Genomic DNA, 22,052 nt, shown 5'->3' on the forward strand with positions numbered 1-22,052 from the left:
CTGCTTCCCAGTGGAATACTCAGCTGAGAGATTGGAGACAAGTGAAATGCACTTTCAAACTATAATTTTACATATGTCCATTACACGAAACCGTCTTCAAAACTTTAAAATGAGTGTGCAAAATTTATAGGAAGTCTTGCTTTCACCTTGACTTGATGAGAACTTGGGCCATCTTTGCTAGGAAGTGTTTTAGAACTGTATGCAGTTCATTGTGGAAAGCAATAAAACCTCCCTCTCATGCTGGTACTCAGAAGCAGGAAAACCTCCTTGTAGACAACTCGGATTTGAGGGATGTCATTTAACCTATGGCATGTGCAAATCGTATCACAATAAACCAAGTCATCACTGACTTCCCCTCCACTTGTTTGAAAACATATATCTGAGATCATCAAGAATTAAAGTACTCCATTGAGATTTTTCCAGATAGTAACTGCCCTACCGAATCTGAGTTTGTCTCAGTGTTTTGAATTTGCAGATGGTGATGAATCAATAACACTGACTTTTTACCGATGTGCATCATAAACTTAAAGCCGGTGAAAGAAAGCTGTGATTATTTTAATTTAGGTGAATAAATATTCCCGACTATCAGCTGGATTTTAGCAGCCAACGTTTTTCTACTTCTGCTCTATACCAGCGTAAATTAAATGGCAATTAAAAAATATATTACCTCTTTTGAACAGATAGACTCAAATAGAAAATTGAAAAATGTTTGGAAATAGCGTAAAGTCATTTGGTTTATGATTAAGTAATTTATTTGTTTGTTTTTTAAATCTAGCATGAGCCCAGTGAGCATTTCCTCTTTTGATCCATAAAGTAACCATGCAAGCTCCCTTTCTGACATGTGCTCCATATAAAATATCGACAGCTTCGGTTAAATAATCAAAACTGGCGATGCTATTTTAAAAGCACTGTTCAATTTTCACTTAAAGATAGCACATAATTCTTTCCAGTGGTGCAGTCTTTACAATACTATTGATCCTCTTCATTACTGTAGGGGATCCATCAACAGACACCCATTTATAGGATTTTCAGCAGCAACAAATAATAGGATTTGGAAGAAACAGATAATAATTCTGTTAGTAGTTGAAACCTCCAAATATACAATATATCTGAACATACAATGAAAAAGGCTATGGCTACAAAGGCGATGAAAGCCAGGACACTCAAAAGCCTGGAACACCTTTCCTTAACGTTAGCAAGAGAATTTCATAAGATATTAAGAGCCAGAGACCATTTCTACTTCTGCAAAGTGTGATCCTGATACAGCAAAGTATGATTAAATATAGAATCTGGGGGTGCCTCGGTGGCTCAGTCGTTAAGCGTCTGCCTTCGGCTCAGGTCATGATGTCAGGGTCCTGGGATGGAGCCCTGCATTGGGTTCCCTGCTCAACAGGAAGCCTGCTTCTCCCTCTCCCACTCGCCCTGCTTGTGTTCCCTCTCGCGCTGTGTCTCTCTCTGTCAAATAAATAAATAAAATCTTTAAAAATAAATAAATAAATAATCTGTCTTCTCAACACATTAGAGAAAGAAAGGATGTAACTTTGAAAGGCACATTACAAAACCTTCCTAGGCTATGCTCATAGCCATATGGTATGCAGACAAGAGTACTTGTCATTTAAACACCGAATTATCTGCAGACAATACTTGATAATTAGGGAGCTAAGACAATCCCATTTCCACCCTAATTGAATACCCCATGGTTGCATGGGGCTTCCAGGGATCCCAAGTACACCCATTTTGATATCACTTCCATACTGCTGTGTAATGTAACACCCCCGGAAGATTTGCTGAAAAGACACAACGCAGGAGAACAGATTGTGTCTTTACTCAAAATAATTTTAATCTTCTAGCTCTAGACTTCAGCAGAACTACAGACTAGAGTCCTTTCACAATCCTTGGTTAAAAAAACCCCAAAATTTAAAAATCTGTTCGGTGAGCAAATCATCCAAAGACAAGAGAATAAGAGCGTCACAGAGACCTCCCCAAGTACAGAGGACCATAAAGAGAGCTCAGAAGAGAGAATGCTTAGTACTGTTTTGTTTCTTTATGGGTAATACAGACCAGAACATCTGACAGGGAGACCAGACAAAAAAATCATTCTATGATCTAATGGGTTGTTTTTCTCCAAGGCTCTACTAGTAGAGTATTATTTATAATCAAGTAATCTGGGCTATAGACTTTTGCCTGATTCAAATATATCTGAAGTGGCTTAATTGACTACAAGGAAAATTGCTTCTCTTGCTCCTCTTCTGACTTCTTCCTCCACCTCACCCTCTTCCAGCACCTCTCTGCATCCAGCATGGTGGAGAGCAGAGGAACACAGGGGCTGGAATCAGAGCGCCCTGGGTGGAGTCTCTGCTTTTCCACTTAACACCAGGTGATTGGGGATTGTGGGCAAGTCATTTAAATTAGCTGAGTCTCCGGGGACCTGGGTGGTTCAGTTGGTTAAGCTCAGGTTAGGATCCCGGGATCCTGGGATTGAGCCCCACCTCTGGCTCCCTGCTGAGCAAGGAGTCTACTTCTCCTTCTCCCTCCTCTTCTGCCCCTCCTCTCTTTCTCTCTCACTCAAATAAATAAATAAAATGTTTTAAAAAATAACAAATCAGCTGAAACTCAATTATTCATATATAAAATGGAACTAATAGTGATGCCTGCTTCATTTTTGAGCATTCCAAGATAAAATTCATGAAAAGAGCCTAGCCAAACGCCGGGCTCCTATGGAGAGTTCAGTAAAGTTAAATGTTGGCCATCATTGTCATAGTAAAGCTTCAACTTCTAATCCCACCCATTCCCATGGGATTGAGCCCAGTTCTTGAGGAAATACTGTCTCAATTAAAACATAGTTGTTTTTCATGAATGTTTTATCTCCTTTATCTGTCTTGTTCACATAATACTTATGACATACTTGGCCAACTGACCAAACAAATGCATTTCATGTACGCTAATGAGGAAACAATTAAGCCTTTATAGGTTATAACATTTAGAAACTCAGCAAAGCTCCAAACAGTTAAAGTTCTCAAGACTATAACTCATTATGGACTTGAAACTATTAAAAAAAAAAGCATTTGAAAAATCAGTAAGTAAACACATAATTCTCTAGGGGTACCTGGGTGGCTCAGTCAGTTAAGTGTCTGCCTTTGGGTCAGGTCAGGATCTCAGGGTCCTGGGATTGAGTCCCATGTGGGGCTCCCTGCTCAGCAAGAAGCTTGCTTCTCCCTCTGCCCCTCACCCGGATCATGCTCACTCTCTCTCCCTCTCTCTCCTTTGGTCCTAGTGGTTAGTGGTTTCTTCACATCATATATATATCATTTAAACTTCTAATCTGTCTTAATAATTAGAAGATAACCAAACGAAGAGACCATTTGAATACAACTGAGTACAACTAAGTTAATACAATAAGCACGAATCAGAAAATGAGCCATATTAAATATTGCTGTGTCTTGGGCCCCACAGATGCTAGAACAGCTAGGTCAGCTGGTCATAGATCACCTGGAAATTCAACGCTGGCTCTTTAAAATGGACTATGAGTTTGGAGGAAATGGGACTGCCTTTTGTGACGTTGCTTCCCATCTACAGTGCTACAAGTGGTTCCTACAGGAGAAGAGCAGATATGGCCATGAGAACTGGAGGAAGAAATGGGCACAGGTGAGTTCAATGTTGACATAAGCCCTGGTGTTTGCGAGCAGTTAGGAGATGGTGCAAAAGGCTCAGCTGGGAGGTGAGAGCACTTTCTTTTAGACTCAGCTGCATCACCTGTCAGCAGTGAGATCTTAGGCGTGTCACTTTAGGTGTGTAAATTTTGACTTTCTTGGGCCTTAGTCTTCATATATAAAGTGAATGGGCTTGATCAAGTTACTTGAATATTATTTCTAGTATATTAAAATTTTTTAAAATTTGAGTTAGCATTGCCACCCAATGTTACATTAGTTTCAGGTGTACAAATGGTACTCTCCGCATTTTGCAGTACTCACGACAAGTGTCGCCACCATCTGTCACATACAGCACTACAACAATACTATTGACTACATTCCCTATGCTGTCACTTTCATCCCCATGACTAATTCATTCCAGTTATCTTCATAACTGGAAGCCCGTATGATTAGGTTATTTTAAATGTCCCTTTTTGGGCCCTAAAAGTCTTCAAGTTGACTATGGTAATTAGGAAGTAATTTTTTTTTTTTTACCATATTCATATAGCATTACAAATCTCATCTTTTGGTCTAAGTGGGTCTCGATCATCTGCTTCTAACGAGTGTTGTTATTAAGCTAGCTGTGTTTTATTATGAGAGACAAGTTCTAGTAGTGAATGGTTGTCACCTGGAAGCTAATGTATAAAAGCATTCTGTCAGCAGTCATGTGTTTCTGAAGACAGTTCAAGGAAATTTATGTAACCGCTGGTCTCTATGAGATGTTGAGAAAATAATACATCTCAGCCAGAAAATCTCCCAGCAAAAGCTAAATAATAGGGAAGAAGCCTTAGCATATGAGTGGATGTGTATAGGTTTTTCCGTGTATACTGGTGGAAGGATGAATTGTACAACGTCTTAGCCTGTTCCAAACTTACTTAATAATTAAGGTAATTTTAATGGCTTCGTATATCACTTAAACCCACCATTTTTAAAGCTGCTTCACTTTGCATCCAGAGGCCTAGACCTCCCTGGCTTTTCTGAATGTCAGATCTCTGTTTTGGCTAACACTAATGAAAGCGTAACTGATGAGGAAAATCTGGGCGCAAATTCCCTTAACCGATTCCTTCCCCGCCGATGTACATAGCAGTGGGCTGGGCAGTGAGTTTTATCTGCTTTGGGCATCCCCCTACAACAGTATGTGAATAAAGACACAAGTGATGGAAAGGGAGGGGCGCATAAGAGAGAACCACATTATTCTTGAGGAAGTGAAATGATGAATAAATCTAGAGAACAGTCAGAAGAGAGAGTTCCCTTTGACAAATGTTACTGTTCTCCCCATGATCTATTCCAGGCTTTTCTTCCTCCTCCATCAGTGAATGGACTAAACGCACAACCTGTCATGGCCAGCTTTTTACATATTATTTAAGGGATACCAAAGTGAATTACTCTTCTAGAAAAAAAATAAAACAAAGAAAATGTATTTAATTTTGAAGCCCATAGAGATTTCTCATGTGTTCTTGTTAAACTGGATTTTATTTCATATTGTGTATTTATTTCAATTTTCTTTTTAAAGCAAAACTGCTGAGATTAAACTATGAAAATAAGACATTTTTATTTAAAAAAAATCAAAATGTTAGTGTGCAAGGTATTTTTCTCACTATTTCTAGCTAATAATTTTTAAAGAATTCCCTGATACTAAACTATGATAAATTTAAAATGTTTGACTTTAAGTTTAAAAATATATGGAATAATGACATATGGCTGAATAGCACTTAAAAGCCTGATTACACGTTATTTAATTTCAATTACTTTAAACTACACCATTTTAAATTGTCACCAAATACATTTGGCATTAGCGTTAATAGTATTAAATGTGAAACTCTTGAATAATTAATTATCTGTCATTTTTTTAACTTAACAAGGAAAAAATAATTACTCAGAGATCTGTTTAATACTGTGTGGGATGGTGCTTAGCCAGGATATAGTTGGAAGCCAAAAATAAAAATAAAAAGTGAAGCAGTTCCGAAGAGAATTTTGGGGGGGCGGGTAGGAGACTATTACCATTCTTTTGCCTTCAAAGTGAAATTGTATTCAGAGCAGAAGTGAACTGACATCTCCATTGAGTGCAGCTACTGAGAATTTAGGATTAGAATTATCCTTTGTTCCGGAAGACCATGGTAATGGTGCGCATTTAGACATCAAAGCATTACTTTATGAGCACAGGCATGTTTTAATGTCCTATTACAGTTGGTAGACCTGTTTCTTTTGATAATGAAGATGTTGTGTCATCAAGCCTAGCCTGGCACATACAAAACATATGCTGGCAGGTTATTAAAAATTTCAGCTTCTTGATGAAAGACTATCCTGCAGGCTAAGAGTCCAGAGAAAGACTCCATTCTGGGAGAATTATTAGAAATGAGAATATGACTGTAAGCACTAAATTATGTTAATACTTACAAATAGCATCATTTGCATAGCAGTTTATGACACGATACCATGATTTTTCTCATTGGTATGTGGTAGGCAACAGATTAAAAACAGTGCTGTTTATGGGAGTTTGAACTGTTTGGAGATTCTCTTGCATCTCATGCAGATATTGGTTTTAGATGTAGGCATGATTCAGTGTAGACTCAGAGATCTAATACAAAGGTCATCTTTTTTTTCCTACTTATCTAATTTAGAGCCAGAGTTATTGGACTGGTTGCAATTGAGACTCAAAGTCGTGGAGTCAACAAATGCTGGAAAAGCTGTAGTCATGTTAAAAAAAAAATCAGTATAGACGATGTAGGTGATTTTAGGAAAAGCATAATGTTATGTGATGGCCACAGCAGCAACAGAGCTCAATTCTTCGTTTTGTTTTCAAGGTGGTTTGGAACCAACATTTCTCTCTCCACTCTGTCAACTGATAAAATCTACCACCCCTTATAGGTCCCAGTAAACTTCCCTCACTTAAGTACTCAATGCTTGTTAAGGTTTAATGAATCCACACACTTGCACACATTCCAAACATCCCACTCCCCAGTTGGGGGTATTTCTTTTCTTTTAGTAGGAATAAAGGCTTAAACAAAGGAAGGCATGCTTGTAGGGGAAAAGCCTTCTTGGCCGCTCTTACCCAGGACAGTGTAGGGAGACCCAGGTAGACATTTGCTGTAGTACCCACCCTTCTTGTGGTTCTTTTTCTTTCTTTCCTTTCTTATTTTTTTATTTTTTTTTTAAGATTTTATTTATTTGACAGAGATTACAAGTAGGCAGAGAGGCAGGCAGAGAGAGAAGAGGAAGCAGGCTTCCCACTGAGTAGAGAGCCCGATGCGGAGCTCGATCCCAGGACTCTGAGATCATGACCTGAGCCGAAGGCAGAGGCTTTAACCCACTGAGCCACCCAGGCGCCCCTCTTTCCTTTTTTAAAGGGTAAATCTTCCCTCCCTCACTCCTGGGAGACTGGCTTGGTGGCCAGTCTATTGGCGATGCTATTGGCAATGTTGCTTTGCAAGAAAAGGTATTTCTAGAGCAGTTTCTCCATGTAAAGAGCTAAGCCAGTTTACTATTGCATTTCTATGTTCAGCCCTTTTTTGGGTCTTTGTTTCCCTGGATGGACAGTACAGGATGCCGAGGGCTTACTTAGGAGGGAAAGGAGGAAAAGGAAATCGAATTGCCTCCTGAATGCGCCTACATAATATTGCTATTTTAGCCCACCCAAGAGCAGTTTTATGTTTACTTGTACCTTTGTGTACGTTAGACATCTGAAATTAATTTGGAGATCACCAAGGAAAACAATTTATATTTAAAAATACTAAAATACAGGGGTACCTGGCTGGCTCAGTAGGTAGAGCATGCCACTCTTGATCTCAGGGTCATGAGTTCAAGCCCAACATTGGGTGTGGAGACTACTTAAAATTAAAATTAAAAATATGAATTCAAGGCATCCACACCTAGAAAAAAGTAGAATAAACCACAATAGTTGTTTTGCTTCCTTGTAGAATGAAATCAGCAAACAAAAGTATGAAGGAGAATCATCACCTACCTAGTCAATGCCTTAGAACTCCATGACTCTATTGTGAAGACCTCCATCTCTTGAGATGCCCTTGCCTCTGGGTCACAGGAGCTGCTGTAGGATGGCTGAGCTTGGTGCTTATGTTGAATTTGGCGGGTATATTAGGCAATCCCAAAGAACCATTACCCTGTAAGCACATAATTTTTTAGAAAAGCTAAATGATAATATAATAAGATTAAAAAACTGTTTAACCAAGTAAGTACATAATCACTTTCCCCAAACTTAGTTGTTTTCATTTTTGTGTGTTAATTTTCAAGTGTGCTACATTTATTTCTTATAGCTACAATGATACCATACATGCTATTTAAACATCAGATCCTAAATGTTCTCCACGTTTATAGGTAGTGGTCACAATTGATGGCTATATGATATTCCCTCGAATTGATTTACTCTAACATATTAAACCATTCAACTAACTTGAAAATTTATATTCTTTCCCACTTTTGGGAAGTGGGGAGAAAGCATACGGAGAGAGTAAAGATTTGTTTTTTATTTTTTTGTTTCTGTATACATCTCTTTTTACTTCTGCTGAATGATTTCCTTCAGAGAAAGACTCAGGAGTAGAATGCTTAATGGCTTGCTATATGTTGCCCCATTACTTCCTAAGAAGGTAGCACCAGTTTCCAAGGCTGCTAGCAGAGAATGAGCATACTAGTTTTGCCACCACCTTACCAGCACTGGATATGATGAACTGTTCGCACTTTTATTTAGATGTCAAAATGCATCTTCCAATTGCTATTACTTGGTTATTAGCAAAGGGTCCTTTTTTCATATCCTTATTTATTATTTTTATCTTTTATATCAAAAACAACCTATTGGTATTAGAAAAATCTAGGTTTTCTAGATGAAGAAAAAAAAGCTAAGGTAATAATTTGCCCTAGTCATTAAACTCCATATGAATGGTTGTTTTTTATATTTTTTTATAGATTAAAATCTTGACTTCGTAGATTATCTTTATGTATTTAGTAACTGCCAGAATGCTGGCCTACACAGGAGATGAAGCATTTTCTTAGATATATGAATATACACGTTACAGTCTTCACATTTCCCTGTATTTCTCAATAATAATAATAATAACAATAATAATGATAATTAGCATTGTAGGACAGCTGGGGAGTGCCAAGCCTTTCAGCCCTTTAAGGAACTATTTCATTTCATTCAATCTCATAAAAACCCTGACGTTTCTAGTCATTTACCTCCACATCACAATGATAAGTATTGTTATTCTGTTTACAGATGGAGAAACCGATACTTTAGGTAATTAAGTGACTTGCCCAAGTTCACGTAGCTAATAAATGATGGTGCCTACCCCGGATCTCACATCCACTCCCCTGGTTCAGTGTTCTTGCCACATGGAGGTGAGGCCATTTAGAAAAGACCCCTTGTTTGAAAATCCCTGAGCAGTGTTCTCTCCCCCGGGGTCCCTACCATTGTGACCTGCTGCCCTGTGTGGGACAGGTTTTCTGCGTTCTGCAGAGATGTGGGAAACACAAACATTCCCGCACAACGCAGCAGGGCGGAGAGGTAGGAGGGCACACCAGAGAGCAGCAAAGAAGCAGAACCCCTGCTAGGGAGTCCCTAGGATCCAGCTATTTGCAACCCAACTGTCTCACATACTATATATGTTCTTGAGTGATGAGAGTGAGCTTTAGGCATCACCCTTTGTTCATGCGGGTGACGAACTTTCAATGCCTTCCTCAACTTAATACAGCAGCGTGATCATTTCAGTAAGCCTGTAAATAAATTCTCACAAAGCTTAGACTAGCCAAACTTCAGGATCAAATGTAGCAACAAAAATATGGTGGGCATTTCAAACCTTGTTTTTTGGATATGCAACTACATACTCTGCTTGGGCTTTTTTTAGTCTCCTGCTCCAGGTTGACGTGATAAACTCCCTCTTAAGCTGAACAAGTGTTGGAATAGACTAGCCTGAAAATCGAACATTCAGGATAACCAGGAGGTGGTCTGGCTCCTCAGGGTTCTGTAGCCCAGGCACATCAAGGTCACTAGAGGGGAACCGTGGGCAATCACTTTCTCGCTCTCCAAGTCTCTACCTCTTCATCTGGAAAGAGGGATAATATTAGCACCTGCCTTGTGGTGGGGGGGGAGGGGGTGGGGATTAAATAAGATTCCTTTGTAAATTGGCTAGCAATGTCCTTAGCACACAATAAGCCTTCAAGAAATGCTACCTGTTATTACCAATATTACCATAAAACATTGAATAAGTATGTACAATTTAATCTCCCTCTGGTGATTCAGAAGGTCCTATAGCCTCTTGTAAGCTTCCAGAATAGTGTTCTATGTATCAATTATCATTCTATAGGGTTGTGGTTGTTGAAAATACGCAATTGTGGTACCCAAGTGTGCCTACCTCCTGATTTACCAGGCAATGCCTTTTAAAGAATAAACCTTGACCGTAGTCTGGTTTCTTATCATTTGAAAGTAGGAGATAATTCCAGTTATTTTCATTTTCTACATGTCAACTAAAGAGGCATTGACCTGACAAAGTGCAGCTTGCTCTGACCACAAGCTTGAGACCCAGTTGCTTCATTTTCTGGTTCCGGTTGGTGTCTTTTCTAATTAGTGTAGCAGCACGTCACCACCATCATTGGAAAGCTTTAATCATTTACATATTTTTCCTTATCTCTGAGAATGACTTAGAATGTTTTCTTCCAGTTCAATGGTTATTTTCACAAAGCTGCCAGGGATGGGTTTGAGGTACTTCTCTGGGGCCTGAGGAAGATGACAGGAGAAGGGAAATTGCCTCCCCAAGTAACTGAAAGCCGGGTCCCCCTTCCAAGGACCTATAATAACCAGCTATACAAGCTGTTGGTTTGTGTGTCCTATTGATTTAATATGCTTCTAATCAGTACATAAAGCTATGGGCCTGCAGTGTTAATTTTTCATATGCTTACAAAGTACCCTTTGATTTTCTGTCACACGTTAATTACAGCGTTTTGCCATTAAATAGGAAGCTTTGTGTAAACTAATTACTAGGTAATCATTGTCTACTGCAAGCGTGCTGTTTGTACCTTTTATTTTATTCTAAAAATGCACAGATCTCACAGTCTGGAAACACTCTACCTTCCAGCCATTAGCTCTCACTAATTCATAGCATTATTGTGGTGAGAGTGTAGGAGTTGTAATTGTTGTGGTATCAGAGCTGTTAATTACCGGAGTAAACAGTTGAAATGGTGCCAAGGTCTATTGTACAAGGCAAAGAAAAGGAGGTTTAAATGCTACTCCCACCATCTGGGGACTGGGGGAGAGGCAAATGCTTGAGAACAGCAGTGAGGCACTATGGCCGCCTCAGCTCCAGGGTTGGCGGCCATATGGATCCGGAATATTTTGAATCAATTGAATTTAACTGCCAGTTTTTCGCAATAACAGCGTGGAAGGAAGGAATAAAGCAAAAGATGAGAGAAACGAGAATTGGTTAGTGTTTTCACATCCAGGAAGGCCCCCTTGGAGTTCTTTTGGAAATATCTGCTTTGCTGAAAATCACAGAGCAGGCATGGGTATTTGGAACAGATTCAGAATGAGTTTTACTCTCTGCCTACGACTGCGCCATTTGCTTCTGGTCGTCTGTCCTCCGGGCCCCCCGGGTGAGAGAGGGATGCCCTTGAGAAGGCTCGGACTTTCCTATCATTGCACCAGGGCCAACAAAAAAACCCTCTCTTTTGGAGTTCACTGATTTATTGCCCTGGTGTTTTCACCAGCATGGTCTGTAGAAAGAACACAGTAATAAATACATAAGGTTACCGTATCTGCCTCAAGTATACCCATCCGTACGCGTGGAAATGCCAGAGAAGGTACAGCTCTTTACTGTAAAGTAAATCGCTTGCCCGTTCCTTTTGTATAAAATTAAAATAAACATCCTCCTGATGTTGTCTCATTTCATTCCACAAATTCCACCCCCTCCTCTACCACTTGAATGAAAAATCAGAGTCCAAAGGGCACATGTGTTTTCTTTTGTATTCAATTTCCAGTTAAAGAGATTTTTTTAGCTCGCGCAGTTTTCTCAACCAACCCTATTTCTCTGACTGGTAAGAAAGAGATGTATTACCAATAATAATAATTATTGCCACTTCCACTGGCGGTTTATTTGGAAACTGCACGGTTTTTGCTCTACAAGACGGCGACATCTTTAAAACACTCATGTATTTACTTGATGTCACTCCTATTTCATACAATTCCCTTTAAACGCATTTTCCCACATTAAAAATATTTTTTGAAAATCTGCCACTTGCAGCTGTAACTACTTCTTAATATCATTCCCAAACCGTGAACATATTCTTCTTTTTTTAAACCACCCCGGATTATTTATTTTTAATTGTTCCTTTAGCAGATGTTGGAGTAATTTCAGGGCACAGTGTAAACAGCTCTGTTAAAGAGAGAGATCACAGCCTGCCACGTGCGCCGGGAACGGAGGGCAGGGTTTGTCGGGCTTTTAGGACCACAGTGTGGCCCCTGGGGGCTGGGGGGAAAGGGGGGAGGGCGGCAGACAAATTTCCTGCTTGTGTGTGTGCGTGTGCAAAGTTCAACTAAGAATTTCAAGAAACGCTTAATCTTGATCTATAGCAACCCCCAACATGCAGCACGGAAAGAGAAACAGCAGTTTAAGTACTGGAAAGTTGAAAGGGAAGGAACCTCTCCAGCGTTTCTGGTAAGGGTGAAGCAGTTGTGCAGAGCTTTGGAATGGAAGGGCAACATATGTGCCTCAGTTGGACAAAACGCTTCTCCAGTCAAATCAATGGCTAGGCCTCCATGCTGGTACAAGGTGAAGGCCTACATAATGAGGGACAGACTCCTCGAGAAGCAGCGAGTGGATAATGCTACGTAAGTATGGAATTATATACCGCATTTTCACCATTCTGTTTAATGAGAGCCGCCACCGCAGCGAATCACTTGCCACACAGCCGAAATGGGCCATTAGCTATCAAGGGAAAATTGTCTTTGCCGCTTTCAGCAGATGGAGCAAATATTTTACAAAGCAATTTTACATACCAAAAACATTTGTGTGCCTTGGTAATGTTGGCTGTTTTACATTATGTTACCTTCTACAGCAGCATAATTTTCCATCTCATCGAAGGCAAAGTTGGCATTTTTGATTTTTAAATTCTCAATTAACAATTAAACATGGAGTATTAAAGCAGTCCTTAAACTTTAAGTAGGTGTGGGAAGTAGTTTATGACTTGCTGAAGCCATTTTCATTTTTCCTTCATCTTCTCAGCATATTTTTGCACTCTAAAGAGGGACTGTTCCTAATGATCTTAATGGAGAGAAATGAGTGAAAACTTCACTACTGATTGCAGAATGAGAGTAACCAAAGCACAGACGATCAGAACATTGGCCGGCTGAAAGCGTCCAGCACGGATTGTGGGCACACGGTTTGGACCACCCATTTGTATCTGCTTAAAATGTTTACATTTCAAGCAACAGAAAATCCAACTCAAAATGGCTTGACTATGTATCTCAGCTAACTGAAAATCCAAGTTACCCGTCTGACTTTGGACAAGGCTTAATCCAGTGGCTCAGTACCACGAAGGACCTGGTGACTCCATCGCTCCTCCTCATTGCCCACAATGTCTGCCTCGCCCTCAGGCTGGCAGTCCGCAGGGTTGCAAGATGGCTGCCAGCAGCTCCTGGAGCTTGTCCTTGATGGAGACAATAGGAAGAAAGAACATTGCATTTGAGGGTGAGCCAACCTCCATCAACTCGTACAGCTAAGAATGAGGTGGGGGGCGCCTGGGTGGCTCAGTGGGTTAAGCCGCTGCCTTCGGCTCAGGTCATGATCCCAGGTCCTGGGTTCGAGCCCCGCATCGGGCTTTCTGCTCAGCAGGGAGCCTGCTTCCTCCTCTCTCTCTGCCTGCCTCTCTGCTTACTTGTGATTTCTCTCTGTCAAATAAATAAATAAAATCTTAAAAAAAAAAAAAAAGAATGAGGTGGGGGCAGTTCCTCAAAGGGAGTTTGGGACATTGTTACCCTGACCAAGGGGATGAAGATCCTGGGCAGCCAACAACAGATGTCCCCTCTACCGCTTTTTCATTAATTTGATAGCATAGCCTTAGCATCATGTAGTTGATCTAATCTGACCCAGACTGACCATTCATGCCCGCTGGTAACAGTTACAGAAGCAGATCCCATGGCACTGTGGCATCCTGGTAGCAACTGGATTTGAATCCCAGTTTGCTACTTCATGGCTGTGTGACATGAAATGAGAATGATAATATCTACTGCGAGAGTAGCTTTGAGTTAATAAATATAAAAAAATCTCTGGTGCAGGCCTGCCACGTGTAAGCTTTCAGTGAGAGCTATTATTTCACCTAAAAAATGGCTACGGTGGTAAATGCATCCTGTGCACAGCAAAGCAACCGTTCTCAATTTGCCCTCAAATTTGGAATCCCTCCCTCCTCTCCATCTTTGCACCACCAGCCACCTTTCATGGTGCCCACATTTTACCCTCTGAAGCAGGGCTGGTGAAGAAGGCTCATCCGGCAGTCAGAGGCAGCCAGAGAGCTCCCACAGTCTCACCGCATGAGTGCGGGAGTCTCATCCCTTCTTCTGGGACATGAGGCATCTGACTTAGACGATCCATACGGCCCATTTCAACACTGACAGGCTTGCTTAGTTTTTTAAGTCATTGTCCTGCCCTTCTAACCTCAGGCCACCTTCCATTCCTCTGTTTAGGGATAGAAGAAATCTTTATAAAACAGAACAGTCCAGCTAGGTCCCTTGGTTTCTCTTTTGAGCACCACCAACGTGTGATGTGAGAGATTGGAGGTGATTAGCCAAGAAGTTATTTTCCTTAATGTACCACCACAGATCTAGCAAAGAAGCTTCTAAAGTAAAGTGAGTTTGGGTGGGATTGATATTTAGAGCATTCTAATTTGTATTCCTTCTTTCTCCTCTTCCATCCTCTCCAACACACACACACACACACACACACACACATATACTGAATTTACCTGGGAAAGTTAACTCTCTGGAGTTTGAAGTAGCTTTAGTCATTGAGGGCGGTATTAAATTGGATATGCTAGCGGCTTCCCCTGAGAGATCATGAATTTACTTCAGACAGATATCTCTCCCTTCAAATTTACACTTTCTTGATAGAAAAAGAGAGTGGGCTGAGAGGCAAGGTCCATGCTTGATAGACTAGACTCTCTAGGATACCGTGGTGGGTCAGAGGGAGGCCCTATGTGCTATGCAATATACAGGCATCTTGGAACCTTCCAAGGTCATGACTATTGTCAGTGCTCCCTGGGGGTACTTGTGCGTACTGGAGAAAGGGGACAAGCCTACAATGGCAAAGATGGGGCCAAAGTTCCTCCTGGATGGGATTTGCTCTCAAGCTCTCAGCTCCACAAAGGCCAGCAACTAATGTGTGTTGGCCTAATCAGTGCAATGGTGATGGAAGAAAAATCTGTAATTCTGATTTTTTTTTCTCAAAAAGTAAAGTGAATTTTTCTAATATCATTTATCATCCACAAGGTACATAGTTTCCTTCCCACACCTGCAGAGTTGTTAGCTCTAAATTATCTACTCCGCGCCGGTGATGGGACCTCTGAAACACTGACTGGGTAGTCTACCACCTTGATGTGACTCCCTGAAGTGAAACCTTCTAACTACTCACTTCACAAGCTTATAGGATAAAGGTCCCCATTGCTGGCTTGTAACAGACATTTTATGTATATGTATAAATACACACACACATACACACACACACACACACCTATATAGGCACACTTCGGGAGGGTGAAAAGGGGGTAAAGAAAGCAAGCTAGCACTCCTTCCTACAAACCTCCCATTTTTTTCTGTCTTTAGTGCCGTGTTAATACTCACCCAGGAGCAGAATCTGACAATGCAAAAAGCCTCTTCATTCTAGAGTTTCCGCCTCCCATTTGCAAAGCAGGGAACGCGATACTGCGCAGGCCTACATCAGAGTCTTACTGTAGGGACCGAACGAGCTCATGGATGTGAGCCTACCTCGACAAAGGAAAGCATTCTATGTATACAGCTTTGACCATTCCCTTGAACCCAGAGGTCTGTCTGGTGTGGTCAGGTGCATGGGAGCACGCCGGCACCTGGGTGTCCTTGAGTCATTTTGAAGGAATAAGCCTGAAATCGGTACAGATCTCCCCTTACAACATCTGCTCTTGAAGACGTGGTAACTGTTTTCGAACTACGCAAGATGATCATCACTAGGGAAGAGAAACTACCCCTCCGCCCTGAGAACTGGCATCTGACATCAGAGAGTCCTCGTTGCTCCCAAGAAAAGGGTGCTCTCACGTTGTCTCGCCACAGTGTTGCTGGAGTCCTCTGCACCTGGCTCTGAGCTCTGGCCTCACACACCCGTGCACAGGCAGCTTCCAAGCTGAAGGGTTGTTTGTAGGGGTGGTGGAGATAAAACAGCTCTTACATGGAATGTCAGTTTGCTGCCTTTTCTTGAATATATGAGCTGCAGGTCCTGCTGAGCTTGTACCATTTGGCTCAGTGCGGTATAGGGGTGGGGCGACAATTCTCTTTTCGTTGGTGCTAAGGCCGTTCTTAGCATACTCCTCCTATGTCCCATCAGATGCCTTCAAAGAAATTCACTAAAGAGCTAATACCTTCCCCCTATTCCAAGCCATATCTTTTTCTTAGAGAGTTAATCATGGCCCCAAGCTGCCTCCATGTGCCCCAGCATCCCCTAGCGAACACCACCCCACCAGTGCCTTCAGCTGTGTACTTCTCATGACGGGACACGGTTCCTCCTCCTGATTCCTGCAGCAGAGTTTCCTCTAGGAAATTACCCCCTTGCTGTGGCTTTGTGCACAGCGTCAATGCTGCGGGTTGGGCAGAACGGCTGGCTGTGTGAGCAGAGGCAGCCGTGGCCGCTTAGCACGGCGTTCAGATGCCTCACACAAGCCTCAGCCCTACGAGTTAATTATTGGCCCTCACATAGCGTGTTGCATCTGAGGTGACACTTCATAAATGTCACTTCGTTTATCTTCCCAATGCCCCTCAGAGGCAGGGAATCCCATAACATCCACCCAGGAAGCATGGGTGGTTCTTTTTTTTTTTTTTTTTTTAAGTTTTTTTTTTTTTTTTTTAAGATTTTATTTATTTATTTGACAGAGAGAGATCACAAGCAGATGGAGAGGCAGGCAGAGAGAGAGAGGGAAGCAGGCTTCCTGCTGAGCAGAGAGCCCGATGTGGGACTCGATCCCAGGACCCTGAGATCATGACCTGAGCCGAAGGCAGCGGCTTAACCCACTGAGCCACCCAGGCGCCCCGCATGGGTGGTTCTTAAGTGGTCATCCCCCAGGTGGTTCCTGGGCAGCAAGGAGGGAGGTCTGTTGAGTGGTTTCACATTTTCCCTTACTCTGGAACTTCAGCTGCTTGGGGCTGTGTCCGTGTTTAACTACTGCCATGATTCATTCCACAGTTAGTGTTCCCTGTGCAGAGCATTGGGGCAAATAACCTCAAAGCCACTGACCACACCCTGAGGGAGGCCCCTCCCCCCCCCTCAGCTGGAGAGCACAGAGAAAGTATACCCAGCTGGTGACAGAGAAGGCTTCCTGGGGGAGGTGTGACTGGGACTAACTCAGGATGAGGAGGAGGCAGCCAGGGGAGGAAAGGAAGGCAGGCAGGCTGAGGGAAGAGACCAAACAGGAGAGTCTGGGGCAAGCCTGGGAGCTGGAGAGGAGAGAGGTGAGGCAACATTAGGAATCACGGGCCGAGTCACAGTGGCTCCTCTTCATACGTTATCTGGGGAGTCTCACTTGATCCTCAAGTTGATGGAGATCTAGTTTCAAGATTTAGGTAGCAAGGTTCCCACCTATTCCTTCACTGACTGCCCTCCATCTCCACGCCCTAAAACACAAAGACACTCTTTTCCCCTAGTTCAGCTACTTAAAAGGAAGGCCTGACATTTGGTCATTTTTCCTCCCATTGCTTTTATTGTAGTAAATACATATAACATAAAATTTACCATCTAACATTTTTTTAAAAGATTTTATTTATTTATTTGACAGACAGAGATCACAAGTAGGCAGAGAGGCAGGCAGAGAGAGAGAGAGGAAGGGAAGCAGGCTCCCCGCTGAGCAGAGAGCCCGATGCTGGGCTCGATCCCAGGACCCTGGGATCATGACCTGAGCCGAAGGGAGAGGCTTTAACCCACTGAGCCACCCAGGCGCCCCCATCTTTAACATTTTTAAGTGTACAGGCCTGTGGTCATAAATATGTTTGTAACCCTGGGCGGCCATTACCACCATCCATCTCCCTAGCTCTTCTCATCTTGTGAAACTCGATCTCTGCACCCATGCAGCACCAACTCCCCATTCCCCCTGCCCCCAGTCCCAGACAGACCACTATACTGTCTGTCTCTGTGATTTTGATACTCTGCATACCTGTAATTTATTGATACGTGCATGAGTAAATGAATAACTGAGTTCTTTCCCTTTGGACTGTCTTGATATGAATAGCCACACAGGAGACGATGGCGCAGATGTCAACACTTTTTAGAAGCAGGGCCGGGAAGACCCTTTAATCACGGATGAACAGAAAAGAAGCCTCCATGGTCATGGGGAAGGGCCTGGCCTTCGAGGCTTCTTTGGGCTTTCCCAGAGCAGGGTGGGAATCGACAGCCATGCCCAGGGGGCCGAGCTTTGGGGCACCTCATAAATCACAGATAATTGGTCTTCTTCGATAGACTAGAATGCTTTTAACTGAAACAAGTGTCAAATGAAAAGAAAGTTGGATTTGGGGGCCAGTGTTCCAAGAAGGAGTAACAAGGGGGTCCAATCGTTGGAACTCTGCGCTGTGTACGGTTGTTTATGATTGAGATGCAGGACTCTGAAGGCCTGAGGTAATGTCCAGTGAAAAGCAGAGGAAATGTGTACACGGGGCAGAATATGCAAGGCAAAATGTCCCCTGCTTTGACAGCAATTTCCCTGCCTCCACTTCCCAAGGCAGAGGCTCGTGGTCTGAGCCTGCTTCCCCAGCCCTTCAGAACAGACCTCCAGCCCCTGCACAGTGACTCACCCTGAATCTGCTGGCCGGACACTCTCCCCTTCTCATCGGCATTTTTGTTCTGTATGTCAAGCACTTACTAAACTAACTAATGAGACTCTCCCACCAGGATTTTCTTGATATTTCAGAAATTATTCAGATGATTTGGACCTGCTTAGAGTATATTCTCAGATATCTGTCTTCTATTATAGATTTTCAGAGAGCACTGGACCCAGAATGAGACAGATATCCCGGGGAGCTGGGGGTTGGGAGCGGCTGGGGGTGGAGGGGCAGGACAACCACTTTTTTAATGTCAGGGAAGTTGGAAATAAATGAGTATACAGATTATTTCTAAGATTCCTTTCAACCCCACTCAGCGAAGCGGTGGATTCTTTTCTGATTCTTCCAAATTACTGAGCACTCACACATAGATCCAGAAGGTCCCCAGCAACCCAAAGCAAGCCTGAGTTTTACTTGTCAGCGTCCCATATTTTGAAGATTAATATCACCCATCAAATGGTTTTACATCTAGTGCCCCCTGCCCTACTTCTGCCAGAAATAAAACCTAAAGAGACGGCTTTTATTTGAAAATTTTTAGAGATTCTACTAAGACTACCCAGAAAAAAAAAAAAATTGACTCTGGCAACCTGAAGCTTTTTATATCAGAAAGTCAGGCATCTTATTCTTTAGGGAATTTCCAGCTGTTTTCATTTTGACACGGGGCTCTGTGGTTTGGGTTATTTGATGATGGTAAGGGGGCTTGTCTCAGGTCTAGTCAGATGAGGCTGTGACCTAGCGGGGAATGCCAGCCCTCCTTCCCACCTCACTCTTCCAACCTGCTCCCATCTATAACCCCACCTTTATAGGATCAGCCTGAAGTTTAAGGCTTTGATCCCATGGCTGTAGGATGTGGAGGCCCCCCCAACAAGGGGGAAAGGACACAGTGCCAAAGAAAGACCCTTTCAACTCCGTAATTTCTCCCAGGGTCAGCCCGGTTAGGGTCATAGAATAAAAAATGTTTGGGTCTGAAGGATCTTAGGGACAAGGTAACGAACCCCCATCTTACAATAAAGGGAAACTAAGGCCCAGAGCGAAGAGGCCTACTGTCCAAGGACACTCAGCTGGTCAGCTGCAGCGGGTCTGCAGCCGGGTTTCCTGACGTCCAGACGGAAGGCTCTCCTTCGGAGACAAGAGGCATGACTAGCAGCAAAATATAGGGGCCAAATCACTTTGAAATATGAAAACTGAAATGCCCGGAAAATTAGAGCAAAATTTCAAAATGGCTTTCTGACTCTGGGTAAACAGTAACCACATTTTTTTTGCCTGTTGGAGGCCTGGTTTTTAATCACTCCACAAGCAGTTTTCATTTCTGTAGTAAAATTGCTTGTGGTTCTATTTAATTTGTTTCTGCAGGAGCCAGCTTTGGTGAAGATCTCCGAGGAGCTGGCGGGCATTTTAGCACAGCACGCACAGCCAGTCAATGAGAAACGGTTCCCGACGTGGAGGAAATTCCTCCAAACATTTCTCTGTCAAGGTAAATAAGACTGTAAAGTTTCTACTGAGGATTGGTCCGCACAACCTTGAATCCCTAGTTTTGGGTCAACCTCGCACCGATTTAAATCCCTTGCCTCTCTTGTGTTGGTTTTACATCAGTGCTCCTACAAGCAGACCTCCTTCTCTCTTTTGAACTTTGTCTGGAAATTTAACTTGCGCCCAGTCTCTGACATGAACGGGAGCTGTGCGCAGCAGGCGTGGCGCGTGGGCACAACTCGGGATCCTACCCTGCGTTTGCACCTTGGACTTCCCCTGACAGGTGGGCTTTGAAGTCGGATGACCGGGTTATGGAGCTCATCCCTGACCTCGAACAAGGTTCTAAAACTCTCAGAGGCCCGTTTCCTCCCTTACTGACCTCACGGGGTTGCTGGGGGAATCCAACACAATACGGATGTGAACATTTCTGCCACACAGCCTCAGCGAGTGTCCTTAATATGTGTTAGTCTACCCTTCCCTTTTGTGAGACAGTGGAAATGGTCTCTCCTCCAGTTCTGAAAGCATGACTTCTAAGTAAGGATCCTCCACCGTCCTTCCATCCTCCTAACTCACCCTTTGCTCTAAGGACACGAAGGGGGTGTGTGGATGAGGGGCTGTCAGGTAATCATAAAGGTGATTATATTAACATTAATATGTGATAATATCCTAACATGACGTCAGATAAGGGCGGCAATGACTGCACAACGCTGATCACAGCACAGTGGAGACCACATGGTAAGCACTGGGGGTGTTTATCATGTGCTGGACACTATTTTATTATTTGATCCCCCCAACAATCCTATCAGGTGGGTACCATGGTCATTCTTGTTTTACAGAAGGGGAAACGGAGGTACAAAAGATTAAGTAATTCGCCCCAAATCACCCCGTGAATGCACAGCTACCTCTGTGTTGTTTTGGGAGTCCTGATGGGACCCAGCGGGTATATTTATCAAGGAACACATCCCTAGCTCAGTGTATGAGAGAGCACCGGAAAGGACAGGTGCGTGGCTTGTTGGAAGGCACGGGGTGGGCAGTGTGGAGTGGGAGGGAGTAGCGAACACCCTGTTATTGCATTAGTCAAGCTAGGGGTTGGATGGTCAGAGATCTAACAAGCATGATGTAAGGGGCTTTTTCGCTGATGCGGGGAGAAGGGGAGATAACTCATGATCTCCGGTGTGCTCTCATATCCAAACTTCTGTGATTCTACAAATTTCCACATGCACCCACTGACAGAAAAGTAAAACTAACAGAGTCACCCCCATATGCATAAATGGGAGAAAATAAGGTACCTACAACAAAACCGGTCAAGAATAAGGGATTCTTTTTGTTAGGACAGGGAGACCCTGAAGATCTCCAGGTGCATCCAGGATAGGACTTAGGAGTTTCCAAATCATCCAAGGTCAGCCTGCAAACCATCCTCTAATCTAGTTCTTCTCATGGGAGCTTTGTAGCTTAGAAAGGGTTTCCCAGCTACTGTCTCACCTGAGCTGTATAAGCTTGGGCTGAGCCTCGACCTCCTGTTCATCTCTACCCCTTCTTCCTTTCTTTCAGCCATTGTAAGCACAGTAACTATTTATGAGAAGCAGAACAAGCTTTATGAAGCCAACTTTATAGTTGGAGTGATGGGCTCAAAGCTCAGAAGTCACTGGGCAAAACCATACAACAAATATATGGTGAATAGTAATACAGTTAGACCCTACAATTTTAATACCGTCTCAAAAACCCAGTTCTAGGAAGTCATGTGTTTCCAAACCTCTGCCTGGCTCTGAGCCCAGTGCATACAGCAGGCCCTGCATAAATGCTCACTGGCCAAGCCGGGCCATCACCCGCCCCCCGCCACACACACACCT

At 43.0% G+C, this 22,052-nt stretch overlaps 1 protein-coding gene across 6 annotated transcripts in view; it reads left to right on the forward strand.

Annotated features, from left to right (window-relative positions):
- IQCH (IQ motif containing H) overlaps positions 1–22,052 on the forward strand; it is a 189,211-nt gene that overhangs the window by 112,731 nt on the left and 54,428 nt on the right. For 4 of the 6 annotated variants that reach the window (XM_047738468.1, XM_047738472.1, XM_047738471.1 and 1 more), the window contains 2 exons: positions 3,454–3,645; positions 20,086–20,206. In XM_047738468.1, coding sequence (XP_047594424.1) covers positions 3,454–3,645; positions 20,086–20,206 — 313 coding nt within the window. The remainder of the gene's footprint in view (positions 1–3,453; positions 3,646–20,085; positions 20,207–22,052) is intronic. The other 2 variants (XM_047738469.1, XM_047738470.1) reach the window with 2 other exon arrangements.

The sequence above is a fragment of the Lutra lutra genome, chromosome 7 (genome assembly GCF_902655055.1).
Source record: "Lutra lutra chromosome 7, mLutLut1.2, whole genome shotgun sequence".
NCBI lineage: Eukaryota > Metazoa > Chordata > Mammalia > Carnivora > Mustelidae > Lutra > Lutra lutra.